General features: G+C 39.7%; 1 protein-coding gene across 1 annotated transcript in view; it reads right to left on the reverse strand.

Moving 5' to 3' along the window:
• Window positions 1-2,268: 2,268 nt before the first annotated feature.
• HS6ST3 (heparan sulfate 6-O-sulfotransferase 3) overlaps window positions 2,269-24,771 on the reverse strand; it is an 805,949-nt gene continuing 783,446 nt past the window's right edge. The window contains exon 2 of the mRNA XM_082245410.1: window positions 2,269-3,849. Coding sequence (XP_082101536.1) covers window positions 3,141-3,849 — 709 coding nt within the window. The 3' untranslated portion in view covers window positions 2,269-3,140. The remainder of the gene's footprint in view (window positions 3,850-24,771) is intronic.

Raw genomic sequence — 24,771 nt, forward strand, 5'->3', positions numbered from 1 at the left:
GCAGACTATACAGTAGACTTCAGGAGGCAAATGCAAATTGGAATTCAGATACTTACACTGCTTCCTTTTTAAAATACTTTTATTGATGTATTAACTATTACAAAGCTGCATAAACCCAAGAAGTAAAACCTATATCTTATAGGTAATTTAGACTGTCCTTAATACATCTCTGGTACTAATGAACATATATATATATATATATATATTTATATATATATATATACAGTGCCTTGCAAAGGTATTCGGCCCCTTGAACTTTTCAACCTTTTGCCACATTTCAGGCTTCAAACATAAAGATATAATACTGATTTTTTTTGTGAAGAATCAACAACAAGTGGGACACAATCATGAAGTGGAACGAAATTTATTGGATATTTCAAACTTTTTTTAACAAATAAAAAACTGAAAAATTAGGCGTGCAAAATTATTTAGCCCCCTTAAGTTAATACTTTGTAGCACCACCTTTTGCTGCGATTACAGCTGTAAGTCGCTTGGGGTATGTCTCTATCAGTTTTGCACATCGAGAGACTGAAATATTTGCCCATTCCTCCTTGCAAAACAGCTTGAGCTCAGTGAGGTTGGATGGAGAACGTTTGTGAACAGCAGTTTTCAGTTCTTTCCACAGATTCTCGATTAGATTCAGGTCTGGACTTTGACTTGGCCATTCTAACACCTGGATATGTTTATTTGTGAACCATTCCATTGTAGATTTTGCTTTATGTTTTTGATCATTGTCTTGTTGGAAGACAAATCTCCGTCCCAGTCTCAGGTCTTTTGCAGACTCCATCAGATTTTCTTCCAGAATGGTCCTGTATTTGGCTCCATCCATCTTCCTATCAATTTTAAACATCTTCCCTGTCCCTGCTGAAGAAAAGCAGGCCCAAACCATGATGCTGCCACCACCATGTTTGACAGTGGGGATGGTGTGTTCAGGGTGATGAGCTGTGTTGCATTTATGCTAAACATAATGTTTTGCATTGTTGCCAAAAAGTTTGATTTTGGTTTCATCTGACCAGAGCACCTTCTTCCACATGTTTGGTGTGTATCCCAGGTGGCTTGTGGCAAACTTTAAACGACACTTTTTATGGATATCTTTAAGAAAGGGCTTTCTTCTTGCCACTCTTACATAAAGGCCAGATTTGTGCAGTATACGACTGATTGTTGTCCTATGGACAGAGTCTCCCACCTCAGCTGTAGATCTCTGCAGTTCATCCAGAGTGATCATGGGCCTCTTGGCTGCATCTCTGATCAGTCTTCTCCTTGTATGAGCTGAAAGTTTAGAGGGACGGCCAGGTCTTCGTAGATTTGCAGTGGTCTGATACTCCTTCCATTTCATTATTATCGCTTGCACAGTGCTCCTTGGGATGTTTAAAGCCTGGGAAATCTTTTTGTATTCAAATCCGGCTTTAAACTTCTCCACAACAGTATCTTGGACCTGCCTGGTGTGTTTCTTGTTCTTCATGATGCTCTCTGAGCTTTAAACGGACCTCTGAGACTATCACAGTGCCGGTGCATTTAAACGGAGACTTGGTTACACACAGGTGGATTCTATTTATCATCATTAGTCATTTACGGTAGGTCAACATTGGATTATTCAGAGATCCTCACCTAACTTCTGGAGAGAGTTTGCTGCACTGAAAGTAAAGGGGCTGAATAATTTTGCATGTCCAATTTTTCATTTTTTTATTTGTTAACAATGTTTAAAATATCCAATAAATTTCATTCCACTTCATGATTGTGTCCCACTTGTTGTTGATTCTTCACAAAAAATTACAGTTTTATATCTTTATGTTTGAAGCCTGAAATGTGGCAAAAGGTTGCAAAGTTCAAGGGGGCCGAATACTTTCCCAAGGCACTGTATATATATATATATATATATATATAAATATATATATACATATATACTGTATATGGGTTCATTGAAGGAAACCTTTGAATATGTTTAAAAGTATTTTTATCTCAGCATTAAAACATGACATATCATCCCATTAAATATAAAATTAGTTCTGTTGGCCTATGAAATAAAATAGTGCAAAGAGAACACAGTAGTGGCCTACAGTATAGTAACAAATCAGTCATCTTTTTATATTATTAATTATAGGAATCCGAAATGTGATTGGTTGCATTAGGTTACCACACCTGTTCTATGTTCCCTGCTTTTTGCACTGCTGATTGTATCTAGAAGAACTTCCTTAAAGTATAACTCCAGCTTATATTTCCTTTTTCCTCTCCCCCCCCCCCCTAAAATGTACTGGAAACTTTTTAAAAAAATTGCTCTATACATATCTTTAAATCTGCAGTCTTCGTGCTGGTCTGTTGACATCATGGATCTCTTCTCTTCTCCATGGTCCTTCCTTCTGGACAACATGAGGACACTCGCATAATGACATGTAAGTGCCACACTGTCCAGGAGTATTGTGAGCCTAGGCTATGTGATGGTGCACCTCCAAATGGTGTGTCCATGATGGTCTGGGCTCACAAGAAGTGGGTTGAGTAAAACTGACAATCATTTAACCCAGAAGAGGACTGACAAAGGAGGAATATGGAGACCATGACTGAAGTGTGGAGAGGGGGAGTTGTCCTTTTAGACTTTTTTTTTAATACTGAAGGGGGAGGAAGTATTTTTTAATAAAAAAAGGTAGAGTTAAACTTTGTGAAACACAACATTTTCTTTTCATTTTATCACACGCTGTACACATTGAAAAAAGGTATTTCAATCTACTGCAAAGAAAAGTAAACAAGCAGTTTAAAGAAATCACAATAGTCCATTTGACATTTTTACAATTCTACCTGTGTGTGTGATGCTGACATTTTACATAGGAAATTAAATGTATGATGTCAGCAAAGATCATGTCACAAAATTAAAGAAGTTTAAGACATTTGAAGAATAATTTTTGTATATTATGGTAATACTCCATATAATCAAAATGACAATAAGTGCAATGCATCCAGGAAATGCTCAGAAAGTCTTTTACTATTTCCTGTCTTATTGAGTTTTTATTTACTTTGAAATACCCACATTGACATAATCACTTAGGCTTGAAAATTTCAAATTGAAAAGATTTAAAAAATGTTTGATAACAAATGAATGTTCATTACCCTATAGTGTTTTTTTTTTTTTAATGAAAAACCTGGCAATATCACCATCTTGCCACTTGACTATTATAATCTTCAGTCGTGGCAATTTCCGTTGGTCTTTCTTCCTTGTGCAGAATGTGGGATTTATGTTCTCTAAGAAGTCGTCTTTCCTCCTTTCTCTTCTCTCTTTTCCTCTGATGCTCTAATTGTCTGATGTACTGGAAACGTTGTAGAAAAAGGTCCTTAGCATATTCATACAGCTGCATGTCCAAATAATTAAGTTCCTTTATTCTTTCACGAGACCATTTATCAATGTCCACATTTGAAGCCCTGGTAGTATTGAACTGCGTAAATGGTGAAATAAACTTGAGATTGAATGTTCTCTCAAACAGGTATTGTGTTTTTCTTTGAAATTCAGTCAAGCCATAAAAAGCCATATTTTTAAGGTTATTTTTGGCACTCTGTAGAAGAATGTCATTCCTTTCACTTTCATTCATAAAAGTTAAGTTGTAACAACCAACTAGACTAAGGTCTGCCAACATCCGGACTTGGCGATTGTTAGCTAGGTTGTAGCTACAGTCCATGAATTCTTGCAGTGTGACTCCAGACCAGTCATCTCCAAGGTAACATGTTGGCAGCTCATCTGGGGTGGGGCTTCTTCCATCACAAACATGGAGGGATGCCTTCCAGGTTGCTCCTCTCTGGACATGTTTCCATTCACTTAAGTATCTGGAAACTGGGTCTCTCAACATTGTTATATAGTAAAAGTTCCTGTAAGGAGAAATAAGAAAATATTATTCTACCATGAAGAATCCTCATAAAATATTTTATAACTGTGTGTTTTTCTATTAGACACAAAACAATTACATAAAGCGCATTTCAATTTCGGTTTTCGACAGAGGGCTAATATTTGTTCAAATTCTCAAATTTTCATTTTGATACATAAAGTTAAGTAAAATGAGCAGAAACATTTCTGAAGGAAACACAATATTGTCATCACATCCACAGCCAAGATTCTAATTACAGAGTGTTTTGTAGACACATGTACCTGGGTACAGCTGCGGGTAATACTTAATCTTAAAATCTAATAAGAATACATCAAGAATTTCTGAATAAAATGTTAAACATTACAATGTTTTGCAACATGCATTTAAAATGAAACTATAACATATTTGTGTAAACTGTATTTTATTTATTTTGGATCTCCTCTGTGACAGGCAGGGACAGATCACAGGATTCAGCATAGCTTAACCTGCGATCTGTGTCTGCGTCACACAACCCCCTCCCCCCACACACGTCAGTAAGCATGAGGCACACATTTAACCCCTTGATCACCAACAGTGTTAACCCCTTCCCTGCCAGTGTAATTATTACAGTAACAGTGCATATTTTTAGCACTGATTACTGTAGTAATGTCACTGGTCCCCCCCCAAAAGTGTCAAAAATGTCAGTTAGGGGTCCGATCTGTCTGCCGCAATGTCGCAGTCCCGCAAAAAATCGCAGATCGCCTTCATTATTAGTAAAAAAAAAATAAACAATAAAAATGACAAATCTTTCCCGAAGTTAGTAAACGCGATAACTTTTGCGCAAACCAATCAAAATATGCTTATTGTGATTTTTTTTTACCAAAAATATGTAGGAGAAAACAAATTGGCCTCAAATGTTAAAAAATTTTGATTAGTAAATTTTGTTTGGGGAATGGTATATCTCAGAATGTGAAAAATATTGTTTTTTTTTTTTTCAAAATTGTCGCTATTTTTTTCAAAAATTAAAAATCGCACAGGTGATCAAATACCACCAAAAGAAAGCTCTATTTGTGCGGAAATAAAGTACATAAATTTAATTTGGGTACAGTATCGCACGACTACGCAATTGTCCGTTAAAGTAACGCAGTGCCGAATCGCAAAATATGGCCTGGTCAGGAATGGGGTAAAATCTTTTGGTCTTAAAGTGGTTAAAAATACACTCATTGAGAATTTTTTTTGTCAAAGACATGTAGCTAAATACATTTTGGCCTAAATATATGACAAAAATTGAATATATTGGATATTTTTTAACTGTCAAATTAAAAAATGTAAATTTTTTGCAAAATGTTCGCTCTTTTTTTATTAATATCGCAAAAAATGAAAAGCACAGAGGTGATCAAATGCCACCAAATGAAAGCTCTGTTTGTGGGAAAAAAAGGAGGTAAATTTCGTTTGGGTACAGCATTGCATGACTGCGCAATTGTCAGTTAAAATCGCGCAGTGCCAAGTTGAAAAAAACTGGCCTGGTCATTAAGCAGGAAAATCCTCCGGTCTTAAATTAACTAGTGTTTACGCCAGGGCTGCTTATATTTCAAATTTAGAACTACAGTATATCTATCTAACTGAAGTATGTGTCAGATTTGTGAAGGAGCTATGCAACACTAAAATACTCACTTACTAATTAGGGTGCCCACATTGGAAGCCTGTTTGAATATTTTGCAAACTTATATGAACATGATGTTTCTTCACAGTCCACTGTTGCCTTTCCCACAGTGTCTCTGCAAAAGGATTCCCCCTACCCCCTGTACTCATTTGACCAGCCCCCACTCATCAATCCTTGCTCATTCACAGCCTGCACTGAAATGATTGGTGTTGGTGGCTCAGGTTATATGCTCCTCCATACCAGGAAACTCTGGGTATTGTCGACAACTACATAAGAGGAAAGATCAGCAGGAGCAAGCTGGCACAGTTAATATGGGGTCAGGGGTTGTCTTTGCAAACTGCAGAGACATTGCCACGTGTATGGCAATGCACCTGTCCAATGTGCACTACATTGCAGGGCCTTGTTTTGCACAGTAGAGCAAATTGCACCACAGCTCACTTTAAGGACCCATTCTAACAATTTGCAATCTGGGAAATGTGTGTTTCTGTGCACATTTCCTACACCACACAGGAATATGCGGCCATGTGGTTTGGTAAGGCATGTATTTAACTGGTTGCCGCCCGCCCGCCGCAGTTATATGGTGGCAGGCAACCGCTCCCAGGCAAATCGCCATAAATGTACGCCGCTCTTATACATGCGGCTAGGCGGCGCGCTCCCGCCCCCACTCATCAGCGGGGAAGCCGATGCACAGGGCAGGCGGCTCCGATTGCCGTCTGACACCCGCGATCGTTCCTCGCTGAGAGAGGGCGGTCAGCTGTTGTACACACAGCTGACCGTTCTTCTCCCTGAAATGATCATAGAGCCCATGTGATCCTTCTATATAGGATCACATGTCTCTACGGTCCTTTCACAAGCCACGCCCCCCCCACAGTTAGAATCACTCCCCTAGGCTCACATTTAACCCCTAAATCACCCATAATGTTAACCCCTTCCCTGCCAGTGTCATTATTACAGTAACAGTGCATATTTTTAGCACTGATTACCGTAGTAATGTTACTGGTCCCCCTAAAAGTGTCAAAAATGTTAGTCAGGGGTCTGACCTGTCTGCCGCAATGTCGCAGTCCTGCAAAAAAAACGCAGATCGCCGCCATTACTAGTAAAAAAAAACAATAACAATTACATAAATCTTTTCCGTATTTGGTAGACGTGATAACTTTTGCGCAAACCAATCAAAATACGCTTATGGCGATTTTTTTATCACAAATATGTAGCAGAAAACAAATTGGCCTAAAATGTTAAAAAATTTAGATTTTTACATTTTTTTTTGAGAATGTCATATAGCAGAATGTGAAAAATATTGTTTTTTTTCCTCAAAATTGTCGCTATTTTTTTTTCTGAAAAAAAGGACATCAATTTTATTTGGGTACAGTGTCGCACGACTGCGCTGTCCGTTAAAATAACACAGTGCCGAATCGCAAAATAGGGCCTGGTCAGGAAGGGGGCGAATCCTTCCAGGCTTAAAGTGGTTGAAAGTTACGCCTGCCATAATTTTTTGCTCATTCCTGTGTATTTGACAGCCCATTGAAATAAATTGATCATCAAAGATGTGCCGTGTGGGAACACACAAAAACCCTTGCACATTTCAGTGTGAACCGGCCCCAAGTCTGAATGGCCGCAGACTATTGTCAGCTGAACAGGTGTCCCTATTGGAAGGTACTTCTTCTACTCCTGTTCTGGTACCATCTGTAAAATATTTGATTCCCCCTCACGCTCTGTCTTATTTATAGTGATCACCATGATGAATAGTGAGGGAAGATCTCTCTGCATAGACACAGACAGTAATGAAAACATAAAAACATTTCTAAATCTTCAACATTCTATCCAAAACAAGAAAATGAGATTTGGGCGGAAGTGCTAGCTAACTAATCCCTTTAATTACTGACTTCTTGAATTCCAAAGTTGTATGCCTGAATAAAGTATGGCACAGAATGAATCAATTATAGTTATAGAATCTGTATTTTTTTTTAATAAAGAGATGATCTGTCATTGCTGAGTGATAATAGTAAGTGAATTCTTGAAATTTAAGAAATTTGATTAGTGGTGGATCATCACAGAGAAGGTCAATGTTACATACTAAGAGGATTTAGCTTCAGCCAGGTAAAGTAAAACAGAAAACTTGATGAATGTGAGACAGTGATTGCTAAATCGAAGCAACTTATAGGGTTTTTGTCAGGAATCCCTAAAAAGTGCTTTTAGCAAGGTTCAACAAAAATCCAGGGAGAAAATAAACGCGTTTCGTCTGAGTTAATTAAATTGCCCTTTGGAAGCATAATTTCATTAGTCCTACAAAGGTTTTATGCAGCAAACAAATACACGATTTTTAAGCCTGTTAACTGTGCAGACACTGCCACAGTGCCATGTCTGCTTTATCCTAAAATGGACCTGGAAATTTGCTGTGTTATAGGAAATGTTTGAAAATGTCTATTGTGCCTAAACAGTACACTGTAAATATAGCTTTTTTTGAAAAATAGCATCACATTTATTGGTATGTGAGCACTCCTAAGTAAAGTTTTATATCTGCAGTGTGGGATCATCTAAGGTACTGCTGTCTGTGACTGCTAGTTTCTGATTTGGGGATTTTACTACAGTGCTGCTTGCAGGAGAGGAATGTACACTTCAAGCATTTCTCTGCTTTTGCTTAATTAATTCTGTTGATTGGTGCTTTGTGAACCACTCCTGCTGTTTTTGAATATTTACCTCATAAGTCATTAGAAGATACTGTAGCTCTGACATGAGGAACATAGCCTTGCTCCTCCACCAACATGGCTGCCTCTTTACAGCAACGCAATACAGAACAAGGCATAGTAAGTCAGTAATGGAAAAAATATCAGATGCAGGGGGAGCACATGAAATACTGATGACTAGTGCTTTGTCCTCTGCCTGCTGAGTTCAGGTTCTCTGCCTGCAGAGCTTCCAGAGTTCAGATCCTCTGTCTGCAGAGCTTTCAGAGTTCAGGTCCTCTGCCTGCAGAGCTTCCAGAGTTCAGATCCTCTGCCTGCAGAGCTTCCAGAGTTCAGTTCCTCTGCCTGCAGAGCTTCTAGAGTTCAGATCCTCTGCCTGCAGAGATTGCAGAGTTCAGGTCCTCTGCCTGCAGAGCTTCCAGAGTTCAGATCTTCTGCCTGCAGAGCTTCCAGAGTTCAGATCCTCTGACATGCAGAGCTTTCAGAGTTCAGATCCTCTGCCTGCAGAGCTTCCAGAGTTCAGATCCTCTGCCTGCAGAGATGGCAGAGTTCAGATCCTCTGCCTGCAGAGCTTCCAGAGTTCAGATAATCTGACTGCAGAGCTTCCAGAGTTCAGATCCTCTGCCTGCAGAGCTTCCAGAGTTCAGATCCTCTGCCTGCAGAGCTTCTAGAGTTTAGATCCTCTGCCTGCAGAGCTTCCAGAGTTCAGGTCCACTTTAAACCCTGGCCATGTGTAGCCAAATTATCCAAGAATAAAATCCGTAGTTATTTGTGACCACAGAAACCACATAAATATTTCCACAGTCAGACTCTAAAGCCTGATTTTCAGCCTTCACATTACCTGTTCAGCTCTAGCACTTGTATAACCCTCATGGACCACAGCAATTTTGAAAATGTAATTTTGGTACAAATAAGTATTTCTTTATTCTATTTTTTATTTTATTAGCGTAGACGAAAGGGCTTTAGACAAAAGATGTAACAAAATGAAAAAATAAATTATAATTTGACCAGTGTTAGTTCTATAACAACTAATATTAGAAAATGTTTTAATTTTTTTGTGTTTTTTTAAATGTGTCACCTAAAAATTAAATAACAAATAGAATAAAAGAGAAGAAACATTTGAAGACTAATAAAATATAGATAAATAAATAAGAAGCAAAAAAAAACCTAAGGATGAAGGAGTTAAAGAATATGTTATTCCAGCATTTCATATTCCTGGTATGTGTCTGTTGTACCATATGTGCGAAATACCTTGTGATCCTGCCAGTCCCCCTAATTTCCTATTTCATATTGACCATGCCAGGCACGGTAGCCCATCGTTCCTAGAGTGGTCCATTTCTGGCTGTGATGGGAACACAGCCTGCCTGTCCATGTTTTGCCTTGCATTTCTATTTTAAATTGAGTGGGTTGCTTTATAAGGTAAGAGTTCACATATACAATATCTCACAAAAATGAATACACCTCTTACATTTTTGTAAATATTTAATTAGATCTTTTCATGTGACAACACTGAAGAATTGACACTTTGCTACAATGTAAAGTAGTGAGTGTTCAACTTATATAACAGTGTAAATTTGCTGTCCCCTCAAAATAACTCAACACACAGCTAATAATGTCTAAACCGCTGGCAACAAAAGTGAGAACACCCCTAAGTCAAAATGTCCAAATTGGGCCCAAAGTGTCAATATTTTGTGTGGCCACCATTATTTTCCAGCATTGCCTTTGTAACGTTAAAAAACCATACCCCGTGAAGAAACCATACCCTCGTCACTTCCTGTGTGAAACAGCTGAGCAGAGCAGCAGTGCGCATGCTCAGAGCCTTGGAGACGTAACTGAACAGCAAAGAATATCACAAGTGCGCATGCTCAGAGGGTAGGAAAAACTCACAGCACTGTGTGAAATGTCATACTTGCGGCGGTATAATTAAAACAGTTCGGCTGCAACATTAAACATCTCCTCTTCTATCGCTGTGACTTCCCTGATCTCTCCTAATAAATATAAAAGCGGCGGCGGGTGTATGAGATGAAAATGACGCCGATCTCGGCTCCGTGATCCGCTTTTATATTTATTAGGCGAGATGAGGGAAGTGACAGGGGAAGGAGCGGAGATGACTGACGTTGCAGAGGAGCTGTTTTAATGTAACGGCGGCAGGTGTAAGTACCGTGAGAAATCCATACCCTCCGTAGCAGCACCGGAAGTGACGAGGGTATGGTTTTCTCACGGGTATGGTTTTTTCACGGAACACCTTAACCTTCTTGGGCATTGAGTTCACCAGAGCCTCACAGGTTGCCATTGGAGTCTTCTTCCACTCCTCCATGACGACATCACAGAGCTGGGGGATTGCTGTATTGCTATCAGTAGTGAGGAGACCTGGATGCTGGATGGAAGCCTCCTAAATCTGATTTGAACCTGCTGGATGTACAGAACTTGTGAGGATTAGCAGTGGGAGGGTACACGGGTGACTGTGCTAACACGGTACTGGGCTTTGGACCATTTAGTGTGGTGATTGGAGTACATGGCCGCTCCTTGCTGGATTGTATAGACCACCCAGAGAGGTACCACGCCACCTGCAGGATTCCCTTGGTGTTTCCATCATTTGTTGGATGCCTATATTTACCCTGGTTCTGGTAAGCGTTTAGTATGCTCTTAGCATGCGGCACTAACTGTGGATGAAGTCACAGAAATTGGTGGTGGATTCTTTTTCCTGCACTTGGCACCCTACATTGGACTTTGCTGTTCTTTTTGGACATTATTTATTTATTTATTCAATAACAGATTTTTGCTTGTTTTCTATGGAACATTCATCACTGATTGTTTAATGTTTTACACGGTATTGGATGATCTCTAACACAGTATATTGCTTTTGTTCTTTATAAGTTTGACTTATCATCAACACATCAATTTAGCGCGGCTATTTTTCATTTGATTTTTGGTGTTTCCCACTACAGCTGCAGCTTTATTACACATTTTTTATTCTATTTCTGTGCCTAGCGCGGTTATTCTTTTATACTGTCATACCTTGAATGACAATTGCGTGGTCATGCAATGCTGTACCCAAATGAAATTTGATGGAATGCAGGCTTATGTGATCCTTGTAATTCGGGTTTCACTCTGTGGGGTAAGCTGCCAATTTGTCTTTAAGAAGCACCTTTGAGCACTTTGCACTTTTGGAAAGGGGCTGCACATTAAGCACCTTGCTTCACTGTTTTATCTATCATGGACTAATATTGCACTTTATAACCTTTGGGATAAGGACTCTTGCTATGTTAAATATTTTTATATATTTTTTTATATGCATTCTTTTCTGTGTTATTTGCACTAGATTTGCACAGTTTTTCATTCATGTGATATGTTTATAAAATGTGATTATTTACACATGTTTATTTAACCACTTAGAGGGACAGTGCACTATTGTTTGTATAAGATTTGCTATTTGCCTCGTGTCGGCTGTTTCTAAGCAGTCTCACTAGGGTGTATTCAATTAGACCCCACCCTGCGGTTACCACGCACAGGATATTTTTTGTTTTCATTTCTTGCTCAAACAGCCGATTCTACTGTCCATATTAGGCAACTTAGCCTGCCCTCATTTCCAGCTGTTAGATTGTAAGCAAATAGCTAGAGATTCCGGGTGACATCTTTAAACAAATATAGTCTTGACCAAACTTGGTAAATGATGTCACCCAGCATCTCCAGGGCTGTCGTTTACATTAGAACATTAGAGCAATGCAGGGGATTCTGTCCTAGGAATAGTGGTGGGCAGTGAGTCATTATTAGGCAGCAAGTTAGGAAGGTGGGAGGGAAATATTGTCAGATGGTGGATCATTGTGGCCAATATGGATTTACATCACTGGACAATGTGATTGGATGATGGATGCCTAATGTAATTTTTTTGGCCAATAAAGTGTCTTCTTGGTGTCTGTGTGCTTATTTACTTTTGACTTATTTGGAGGAATACTAATTTCGCTGGGAGAGGGTGACTATCTGGGGGGGCTTTATTTGAAAAGGAGGCTTAGGAAGATTTGGGGAAAAGGCTATTGTCCCTCAGCATTGGTATAAGGTAACTTGCAGGGAGGGGGATAAATTGGGGACCCACCAATGACCTGCCATCTATCTGAGGATGTTTCCCCACTGCACTATAACCACTAAATGACAGATCCCTGGTACTTCAGTAATGTAAACTGAAGGCCAGGGATTCTGGATGTTGTCCTGACAAAATATGGTAATGAAAGCTTTAAGGCTTCAATTACATCTTGGTATCCCAGATCCTGCCCGTGACCCTGAATCATGGCAAACCCGCGAGACACCCACTCGATTCCCATCACTTCCAATGGCAACCCAAACGTGGTGCGATTTTGCCGCCATTGTCGTCTGACGAACCGTGGTGAAATCTTGCAAATAGAATCGCGGGACACCTGCCGCCAAAAAACCTTCTTGTACTTCGTTTGGGTGACAGGCGTTCCACGATTCTATTTTCGCAATTTTACTGCGATTCGTCGGGCGACAATCGTAGCAAAATTGCGCCGTGTTTGGGGTGCCATTGAAAGTAACGGGAATTGCACAAGCATCCGTGATTTGCTGTGATTCAGGATCACAGGCAGAATCTCCACGATTCTGCTCGCCATGTGGGACGCCAAGATGTGAATTGAGCCTAAGACATTCCCTGAGCATGTTATTTAAAATATTTATGTATTTGTTAAGTTGTCTTTTAAGCTGCATGAAATGGCCGCTTACCACGGAATGTTATTTTTTTTTTCATTTTTTTATTTTTTTATTTGTGATGTTTCTGATTTTAAGTTTTAAAGAGAAGATTGGGAAAGGAGTGTGCCATGTAATGCATCCCTAGGAGAACTCATTGCAAAATCTCTGTGATAGATAAGGAAGGAGAGTAATAACTGTATGTCTGCATCTTATCCAGAGGGGGAGATGGATGTCTCACCTTCCATCATTCATATTGACACATATTCCTGTCTATGGCCATCCTAAGAAGTGACTAACTCTGAAAATCTCTGATGCTGGTTTGACACATAAAAGCTCCAGTTATAACATTGTCTTTTCTCCCTTCTACAATAATATTATAGCAATTATTATGCTTGTCATTTTGCCCTGACATTTACTGCCTTAAAATACCCCTTATGTAAATTATGTTAAAGCATTTGGTGTTTGCTTAACTGACCTGGCTAACAATGCTGCTACAAATGTTCACGTCCTTCCTTATTTATGATAACATTTTATGTCAAAATGAATTATACAATTACATAGCAGAAATAAGAAAGTGAGCACAATGAAAAAAAAAAAGAAACAAAGGCATTGAAAATCAGAAATAAAATGACTTCAATGTAGTTTGAAGGTATGTAATTTGCCACATGCACATGGCAATATCACTAACCTAACAATAAAAATAGATTAAACCCATACATCAAAAAACTGCAGTTGCAAATACGTGAATTTTAAACTAAACATACAGGACACAGCACATTAAAACCAAGGGAATTAAATTAATTATAGAAAAACTATAAATAATTAAACTCTGTCAAGTAAACTGTTTTGTGTGCCATGGAATATATGCATAAATGTTTACTTTTAAAACATTTAGAACTCTTTAGAATAAAACTGACCATGTATCTGCACCAGTGACTAATGTCTCTAATGTATTTTTTGTTTTTTCCCCGCCCACTGCCTTTTGACCTACTTGGTATCTTTTCTTTGTACATCTATACAACCTTTCTCTGTTTCTCAGTATGTGCCCATGATTTTCTAGAACTAGCATTTGGAATGGGAAGCCTATTTCTCATTAAGTCTTGCAAGTCTGGAAATGGTTGCATCCTCTTATTCACTACTTATGTTTACTTCCTCTTTCTTACTTTCCTAAATTAGCTGATCAATGTTAATTATCAGTTAATATTAAAAAGTTAAGAACTTGCTGCAATCAGAACTGTCGTTTATTTGACAAGAAAGCTCGACAGATTTCTTGGAATTGTGTTTTTTTTTTTTGCAGGGACACAAAGTACGCTCTGAAAATGCCAATAAAATTAGAATAAAATTATTTAAATTTGTATTGATAAACAACAACCTTGCCCATGGCAGATTACTAAGAGCCCATTCAGACAGGGGCGACACAACTTGCTGTTGCGACCTGTGAAGTCGCGGTGCACAGCGTGCACCGCGTCCTCGGCGCGACATGCACGGACTTCATATAATTGAAGTCAATGCAAGTCACCTCCAGGTCGCCCCAAAGTAGTACAGGACCCTTTTTCTAAATCGGAGCTCCTATTAGAACGGGTCCTGTGCTAATCAATGGCAGGCGACCGACCGCAACTTGTCAGGCGACCAAGTCGCCTGACAAGTCGTGCTAGTGTGAATGGACCCTCACTGCTATTTCTGTGGGAGGGTCTGGTTGGGAGCAGTGAATGTTATGTTACCACTAGTTAATATTGTGACCTTTTGGGGGGGAGGGGGGGGTAGTGTTCACCAGTGAGTATAATCAAAACAAGATTGTTGACCCACTTTTATTTAACCACTTGCCTACTGGGCACTTTTACCCCCTCCCTGCCCAATCCAATTTTCAGCTTTCAGCGCTGTTGCATTTTGTATGACAATTGTGCGGTCATGCAGCACTGTACCCATATGAAATTTATGATCATGTTTTGGAACAGATAGAGCTTTCTTTTGGTAACAAACAAAGGAAAAAAGACCAAACATTTTGAAAAAAAAAATGTTTTTTTCTTAGTTTCTGTTATAAAATTTTGCACACAGGTAAGTTTTCTCCTTCATTGATATGCACTGATGAAGCTTCACCGATGGGCACTAATAGGCAGCACTTATGGGCACTGATTGGCTGCACTGATGGGCATTGATGAGGTGGCACTGCTGGGTACTGAGAAGGCAGCACTGATGAACACTACTAGGCTGTACTGATGGTCTCTGATGAGTCAGCACTGGTGGGCACTGATAAAGAGGCACTGATGAGGCTGCACTGATATGCAGCACTGATGGGCACTAATAGACAGCACTGATGGGCATTAATAGGCAGCACTTAAGGGCACTGATAGGCGGCACTGATGGGGAGCCACTTATTGACAGCACTGTTGGGCACTGTTAAAGCGAAAAAGAACAATAGATGATATTTTAATGGCACCAAAGGATAACAACTATAAAAAGTAAAAAAGTTTATTTTACATCATGATTAAAAACAAATACAGAGATTAAAAACATATACAATTACACGTATCCACACTCCATCCCAGTCTGGTTGTTTTGCGGTACATGTGTAATTGTATATATATATGTGACTCATATGTACAAGGGATTCATATGTTTTTAAAATATGGGTATTTGTTTTTAATCATGATGTATAAAAAACATTTGTACTTTTTATGGTTGCAATCCTTTGGTGCTGTTAAAATCCCATCCATTATCCTTTTCACTGTAACTGTTTGCACGTGGTGATCACGTGGCAAAGAGCTGCTGTGATTGGCTCTTTACCCCAATCTGTGACCTGCTGTGTCTGAAGGACACAATGATCACAGAGCATGCTGGGTGCGCGCCACAGCAGGCGTGGGGCGTAGTTCTGGGAGGACGTCATATGACGTCAACTAGACGACTGAGCTGTAGCCATCATTTGGCTATAGCATGGTTGGCAAGTGGTTTAATAAAAGTTCAATAAAACAATCAGTTTCCTTTACAGGGGTTTCCATCATCACTTTAACAAATGGAAAACAAATAAAAATAAATGACTTAACCTCTTTGTTTGGTTATGCAGCGTTGCTGCTCAGGCTCTAACTTCAGGCCTCTGGTTTGATCCCAAAGGCCAACTTTCACACAAACTCTGCATGTCTGTCTCAGTTCTTTCACAGCTTTCTCTTCCTTGCAGCTCCCTGCTCTGGCTCTCAAGCTTAGGGCTTCTGTCTGTTCCGCCACAAACTGCACCTGCACCGTAAATACATGCACACCTTTGAATTTTCCTTTGCAACCTCACAGACTCTTTGGCAAGGGAGCCCCAAGGACACTGCATTTTGTGAGTCAGAAAAAACTGACCCCTGAAACCCATTGGCTGTATTTTAGGGTAAACCAATAGATTAATTTGGACTCTTTATCCTTTTGTATAATGCTCTTTCCATTAGTGCATGTTTTTTTTGCTGGTAATTTGCTGAGTACCCATAGGAAGGTAACCCTGTCTATTGTGAGGAGTCTAACCTGAGCCAGAGAACTTTTTTTCAAACTTTCCAAATGTCCTCTCACTACTTTGTATGAGTTCAGATTAATGTTCCAGCACCTCCTGGAGGTTTTTTTTTTTTTTTTTTTTTATTCATAGGCTGTTTTTATCTGACTGTCTTTTTACCAACTTTAGAATTTTGGGAAAATTAGGGTTGCATTGTGTTTAGCATCACTTTCCAATTCTCCCCACACAGTTTGGGAATGGTCAGACCTTACTATCATCACACAGGCTCCTTGTGGTGCATGCAAGGACCAGCATTTGTCTTCTGTTTAATTGTTTTGTACCAGCGCAGAACCTTGGATCTTAGGCCCAGTTTGTATAAATGGCTTTGACTTGCTCAGAATTAAAATCAACCCCTGCACACGTTTGACACTAAGCCATGTTAATAACTACACATTCTCTGACATTTGACAGTTGCAAGGCAGACAGTGGAGCTTAGTTCTTGAAGGAGCATGGAGTTAATGCTGACTCTCAAAAATGTTAAGGCCCTGTACAAAGCTGATAATATTGTTTTTTATACTTTGGGGAATATTACAATTTAATTAATTATATTCAATCACACAGGCTCTTGTATTACACAGTTGTTAGTAGATCTAAAGGAAATTCTACAACCCAAATGTATAGTATATGATGAGCTTTAAGAGGGGATAAATAGTTCCACATTTATACTTCATGTCCAATTATGCCATAGAAAAATACTGTTTTCTTTAGTCCAAAAAAGCTGCTGAAATAGCAAAAAATGTTTGTCAACCCTTTTGTTTAATATTGATATCTGGTGGCTCTGTCCCTTTACTTGGATCCCCACTGTTCTGCTTAGCAAGTTCCCTGATGCAGTAAAAAGTGTTTGGCCATTGTCATTTTTGGCACAGTTTAAATTGGATTTAAAAAAACAGCAACACAGTAATTCTATGCATGTCATGAGCAAGCATGTGTGAAGAGTCACTAAGTTGGCACAAGCTATTTTCCATCTTTGTTAGCAACTAACATGATTATCATGTTTTTAAGGAACAAAAAATTGTAAATTGATGTTAATTGGAAAGTCATCATTTTGTTCCCTGGTATTTGACTGTCTCATTTATTACAGGATATTAACTAGATTTTTTTCTTTAATCCCAACTCTAAACAATCCTATGTAATGTTATTTTGCTAAGCACTTAAAAGCCTAATTCACCTAACTTGCAAGGTCATTTTTGCATAGGAATCAATAATAAAAATGGCAAAAATCAGTTAAAAAGTATCATAGGTGTGGCAGCCTATTGCATTAGGGTGTGCACCCCAAAGCTCAAACACACATGCTTGTGTGCTTGTGTGTATGTATATATATATATATACATATATATATATACACACTCTTATAAAATAAATGTAAACAAACATTTTAAAATGTATAAAAACATGGATGGTGTCAGTAGGGCAGTAGACAGTGTCAGTAGAGCAGTGGACTTTTCAGTAGGTCAGAGATTGGTGTCAGTAGGGCAGTGGATGGTGTCAGTAGTTTTTTATTTTTATTATCATTTTTTTATTAATAATATTTTTTACAATTTTTGAAAGTATTTTGTACAAATTACTTTTTTAACATTTTTTTTTACAAGATTATTATTGTTTTAAAATTTATTTTAGAAACCCTGTTGGGAGGCTTTGGTGGAATATCAGGAATCTAAACAGACCCCTGTAGACTTACTTTGGAGTCAGAGAAAGGGGCTGAGGATGGATATTCCCCAGTTCCTTTCTCTGCAGTCTCAGATGCGTTAAACAGTGAATCAATGGAAAGTGCTCTGCTGAGCGGCTTACTGTTTATTCACAAACACAGTTTACTATGCTTCAGTTATGAATTGACACAGGAGCGATCAAATCTGATCCCTCACTGTGTTCATTGAGAAAAGGAAGGGGCTGGTAAATTACATATTTATTGGCCCCTTCCTCTGCCCTCCATCCTGAAGCATCACCCAGTGTGCCCACAGCAGCAGTTGGCAGAAAGGAGAGGAGGGAAGCTTGCAGCACTGCGGGAGGGGGAACACGAAGAGGGGGGCAGGCAGCAGGGGGAATCTGCACTGCATGAGGTGATTAGGGTGTGTCCAGGCACACCTGATACATGCTGTGTTGTGCACTCATATGCAAAGTATTTATACCTTAACAAAAACTGAACAAGGTTACAATTAATTTAGCATGGCTGGGTATCCAATTGTCTGTTGTTATCAGTCATTAGGCATTTAAGGTACCTACAGACCTTGAAAATATGTTGTCAAATCCAACACCTGCAAGGTGATCAGCTTGGATGGAATTTCCCATCTGATCACCATTGTTTCAAGTTTAATAACTTCTAAAAAAATCCCAAAATCGTTTAAATGTTTAAACAGTGTTTTTTTTTAATCTACTGCATATATATATATATATATATATATATATATATATATATATATATACTTTCAACTTTTAATTTCTGTTTTCAGCTAAAATATATTTAGGGTTTGTTTGCGAGTACAAGCAATATTACAATTAGTGTTATGTATGTTGACATGTTTTGGACTTACTGCTTTTAAAAGAAAAAAGCATTTACATTAAGTTCAATGGCAAAATGCAGTTTAGCGCACACAAAAGCAGCATGCGCTTCTGTCCCATGCACTGTAATAAATTGCATTAGAGAGAACATTGTCTGTTAAATGCTAAAAACATTTCTGGTATAAACAAGTTGTATTTATTTGCTGGCATCTTAAGCCCTATTAATCCAGTTATTAAGCACAGTGTTCGCTGTCTCCTGAGAGGAAGAGATTTCAAAGGGTATTAATGTAGTGCTCATCAGAAAGGTGGGTGAGTATGGCAGAAAGAATCCAAAAATAAATATGACTAGAATGGGGATAACCACTTTTTTACTCCATGTATAAAACAATTTAAATATTTATATAACAACTTTTCAATTATGTTTAATTAAAATTGATTGCATGTGCATAAATGTATTTACCATAATCAATTTAAATAAAAATATTAAAAGGATTGTAAAGGCAGAAGGTTTTTTTTTTTTTTATCTTAATGCATTCTATGCATTAAGATAACAAAACATTCTGTGTGCAGCAGACCCCCTAGCCACCTTAATACTTACCTGAGCTTGTCTTTACCCAGCGATGTTACACGCGTGCCTGGGACTCCCCTCCTCATTGGCTGAGATAGCAGCGCGTTGCGATTGGCTTCCGCTGCTGTCAATCAAAATTATTCAGCCAATCAGGAGAGGGAGGAGACGGGGTCGGGTCACGACTCTGTGTCTGAATGGAGCTGTGACAGCTCAGGTTCATCCATAGCATGCTGCTGGACTCAACAGGAGGGAGAGGCCAGGAGCACCGAAGAGGGACCTGAAAAAAGGAGGATCCGGGCAGCACTGTGCAAAACGAACTGCATAAAGCAGGTAAATATAACACGTTTGGTATTTAAACAAACAAATGAGACTTTACAATCACTTACTATAACTAAATATACTTCATGAAAATCTGAACATTTTGCTTCCTCTGCACTCGCAGTCATACTTATACTTATCAGGTGAAAAGGTTCACTGAATTTCTGGCAAAGTTGTAAAATATTTCTTTGTTATTGTGAATATAGTTTTTTTTTTTTGCAAATTCTTTTTAATGCTTTAATAAGGGGAAAAATACAGAAACAGAAAATAACATCCAAAAGAAAAAAAACGTAAAACCCCAAACAAAAACTTGCTGCATTATGGTCGATTGTGTGCTCCACAAGGTATATAATCGACATATCATGAATACCATATGAGTCCGGAAAAGGTGGTCTGTGGCTAGTCATCCCCTCTATTATAGGATAAAGAACAAGGTACTCTAGAGTGGAGCATTCATATGATCCTCTCGTTCAGCAGTGGTGCCATCCGTCTCCAACCAAATGTTCCAGACTTTGTTGAATTTTTGAGGACATCCTCTATTTAGATACATTTCTTTATACAATGGTATTACAGAATTTACCAGCGACTTCCACATATTAACCACTTTAAGACCGGAAGATTTTGCTGCTTAATGACCAGGCCCTATTTTGCGATTCGGCACTGCATTATTTTAACAGACAATTGCGCGGTCGTGCTACACTGTACCCAAACAAAATTGATGTCCTTTTTTCCCATAAGAAGAGCTTTCTTTTGGTGGTATTTGATCAGCTGTTCAATTTTTATTTTTTGCACTATAAACTAAAAAAAAAGCGACAATTTTGAAAAAAAAAAAATATTTTCACATTCTGCTCTATAACATTCCCATAAAACATTTAAAATCAAAATTTTAGGCCAATTTGTTTTCTGCTACATATTTTTGGTAAAAAAAATCGCAATAAGCGTATTTTGATTGGTTTGCGCAAAAGTTATTGCGTTTACTAACTACAGGAAAGATTTATGTAATTTTTATTGCCATTGTAATGGCGGCGAACTGCGATTTTTGCGGGACTGCAACATTTTGACGGACAGATCGGACCCCTAACTGACATTTTTGACACTTTTGAGGGTACCAGTGACATTACTACAGTAATCAGTGCTAAAAATATGCACTGTTACTGTAATAATGACATTGGCAGGGAAGGGGTTAATACTATTGTGATCAAGGGGTTAAATGTAAGCCTAGGGGAGTGATTATAAATGTGGGGGGGTTGGGCTTGTGAGATGACCATAGAGACATGCAATCCTATATAGCAGGATCGCATGGTCTCTGTGATCATCTCAGGGAGAAGAACAGACGGCTGTGTTTACATCAGCCGTCCATCCTTCTCTGTCAGCGGGGGGAGATCGCAGGTGGCCGGCGGCCATCGGAGCCACCTGTCACATGAACTGGCTTCCCCGCTGATGAATGGGAGCGGGAGGAGTGTCAAAGGTCCTGCAACGTGGAGCAAAGAGGAAACGTGGCTGTGGGTACCATTCTAGCAGCATGGAGGAAGCCTGTGGGAGCTGTGGGAGCATAGCATCAAGTAAGTAAAACTACTTTTTTTCAGGTATGCTAGATGTAAAATAGCATTTAACTCTTGCAGGACAGGGTAGCCTTAGTGCAAGGGAGGATTGTTTCCCCAGAGTTCAGTTGTAAGTTTGTACATTCACAGAGGGTAAATAACTTTAAAGTAGACCTAACTCATCTTAAATATGCTCCCTCCCCCCTCTTAACACCTCTTCTGTAAGAAAGATGCATATACTGTACTCACCTTTTTTTCAGGCCGCCCAGGTCTGGTTACATGATTTGGCTCGCCTGTGTCAGCAAGCGGTGGCTGTATGGGGGAGGAGGGAGCGCTGACAGTGCATGGGCCATAGTAAGCCTGTGTTTGATGTCACCATTCTCAGGCATTACCATTTGTTGAAAGGCACCCTCTACTTCCCCCTTGCAGCCAGCTCTGCCTGACAAAAGGGAGATCATGTAACAGGACTGAAGTGGCCTGAAAATTGAAAATAGGTAAGTATACAGAACTTTCTAACAAAATGTGGTCAGAATAGACGTGGGGGGGGGGAATTTTTAAGATTAGTTAGGTTCAGCATGTAATTCTACTTTAAAAGTATTAATGACCACTCTGTAGCACCGCACCTACCCCTATATATATATATATATATATATATATATATTATGTGACAGGAAGTCACGTAAATCTGTGAATGTAGTCACAGACAGGAGCTACACTTCCACCTGGGTTAGACAAATCACCAATTACTATAGGGTGTCGGCTGCTGAGGTAGCCAGAACTGTCTAAGGAAGTTGAAAGGCCTTCAGCTGTTCGGAATGAGGAAGTTAAGGCCTCTATAATTTGTCCAAAGGAAGTCTATGGATTGCTGCTTCCTGTCGCCGTGTGGGCTGGGAGAGGAGGACAGACAGATGTGTGCCTCCCAACACTGAGGAAGCATGGGAGAAGGACTGCTGCCTCCAGTCGCCGTGTGGGCTGGGAGAGGAGGACAGACAGATGTGTGCCTCCCGACGCCGTGTGGGCATGGGAGAAGGACTGCTGCCTCCTGTCGCCATGTGGGCTGGGAGAGGAGGACAGACAGATGTGTGCCTCCCGACAAGCTGGTGAGCATGGGAGAAGACCCCCTGAAGTGATGTGCGCTGAGGAGGGTAAACAAGTGTGAAGACTACTCGAAGTGAGGTCTTGGATCGTCTCAAGGTGAGAAGAGAAACTATTTCTATGTGGAAAGAAATAAATGCACTGCTTGCTATGTGGAGAGACAAGCAAATGAACTGTGTTCAATGTGAAGAGTGTGAAGAGACAAAGGGACATGTTCCATACGAAGAGGAAAAGGGACATGTTAAATGAACTGTTTGCTGTGTGAAGAGATAAAACATGGACTAGGGGAGTGATTATGGGATGTGGTGCCTCTCACTTCATCTCTAGCAATATCTCTTCAAAATTTATGGACTATTGAGAGTCTGCTGTATGACCAGCCAAGTCTGCCCAACAGTAGGTTGGGGACAGACTTCATTAGATAGGTTCCAGTGTGTGAGAAGGTAGCCGCCCACAGTGGCAAGGATTTATTTTGTTTTATTTTATTTTGGCTGTTTTGAGGCTTGCAATTGTGCGAAGTAAATTGCATGAATAAAACAAAGTGTTGTTTGCAACCACTGCTCGGCTATCTCTCTGTGAAAACGCACCCCCAAAGGGGTCATCCATGCCTACCACTGAGCTAATCCCTCACATATGGTGGAGGTATGCAGTGGGCAGAAGCAGAGATCCCTGCAAAGAAGTGCATATGTTTGATGAACTTTTGTCTGGTGCATGAGATTGCACAATCTATGTGTACAGGAGAGAAGATCCTGAAAGAGAAAAAACGTGTTTTAAAGAGAAAGCGGTCTCAAAATTTTTGATGAACTTTGTTGTGTCTGGTGCAAGGGACTGCACAAACTGTGTGCGCAGGAAAAGAGATCTTGCAAGAGAGAGAAAAACTACATGTGTTAAAGAGACAGTGGTCTGACAATTTTTTGCTGGACTGTGAAAAATTTGTTTGTGGAGTTATTGAAGATGGGGCAATCGAAACGTCTGAAAAATGCAAAGATAGATGAAATGAGAGACCGGATTCTATGGATGGAGGGGATGCTACTGTCTGAACCAGCCCCATCCATGCATAAAGAGAGTCTACTAAAGAGGAAGGTTGTTGTCCCTAGCAACACTGATGAAACTGCTATGGAGACGCAGTGTGCTCAGATGAAAAGTAAACTCAAAATGGGGGAGATGCTGAAAGAGCGGAGCTTTGCAGCTCAACAAAAGGCTCACCAAGAGAGCATGGCAGGCTGGAAACAGAGACGCCAGCAGCCAATGGAGGCCATCGGTTTGGAAGAAACCGAGTATGTGTGCAGGGCTGAGTTGGATGCCTTGCAACGGAAAATGGAAGAAAAGGAACGAGCCCTGGAGTTGCTTAGGATGGAGCATAGAAATGTGCAGGCTCAGGTGTTCCAGTGGGAAGAATCCACTGCTCTTCTTTTTTCCGAGTTGCACAAACGCAGAGAGACTATAATGGAGAAAGATACCATCCTCATGGAAAAGGAAAGTGAAATTCAGACTTTGCAGAAGCAAAGTATGGCTGATATGTTGGAGTTGCGTAATCAGCTGGAAAAAAGTCTTCAGTTTTTTGAAGCTACAAAAATAGACCTGCAGGAGTCGCAGGAACAGAATGTCGCTCTGAAAACGACATTGTCTCTCAGCGACAAGGAGAAAAGTGAGAGAGAGGAAAAATTACTGAGGACTGTGTATGAGCTCACCACTTTGAGCAATGTAGTAGATGAATTACGTGCAGACTGTGAAAGTTGGAAAGATGAAGCCCAACGTTTCCAGCAGCAGCTAAAGGAGAAAGAAGCCTGTGTGGCAGAATTACAGTCTCATTCCCAGAAACTAGCCAATGAGGTGAAGGCTCTTATGCAGGGAAAAGGAGATTCGGAACACAAGAGAAAAAAATAGAGGCAGAGCTGCAGGAATCGCAAGTCAAGGTATCAGAAGGTGACCGATATTGTGCTAAGCTGTCAGAGAAGGCAAACCGATTGCAGGTTGAGTTGGACAGTGTCACAAATCAGCTTTCTCAAGCAGACAGCAAATCTAGAGAAATTGCGGAAGATTTTTCTATCTTGGAATCGCAGCTGCAAGACACGCAGGAACTCTTACAGGAAGAGAGGTGTCAAAGGCTGAGTTTTAGCACAAAGCTAAAACAAATGGAAGATGAGAAAAATGGCTTCCTGGAACAATTAAAAGAGGAGGAGGAAGCAAAGAAAAACCTATCAGAGCAAGTCGCAACATTGCAAGCTCAGATAGCGGATATGAAAAAACGCATGGAAGAAAGCGTTGGTTCATTAGAGTGTGTTGAAGATGTGAAAAAGAAGTTTGATCAGATGCTTGGTGAGGAGAAGACTGTGTCTGCAAAATATGCAGAAGAACGTGACCGTGCAA

Source organism: Pelophylax lessonae (assembly GCF_965119305.1).
Source record: "Pelophylax lessonae genome assembly, chromosome: 2".
NCBI classification, from domain to species: domain Eukaryota; kingdom Metazoa; phylum Chordata; class Amphibia; order Anura; family Ranidae; genus Pelophylax; species Pelophylax lessonae.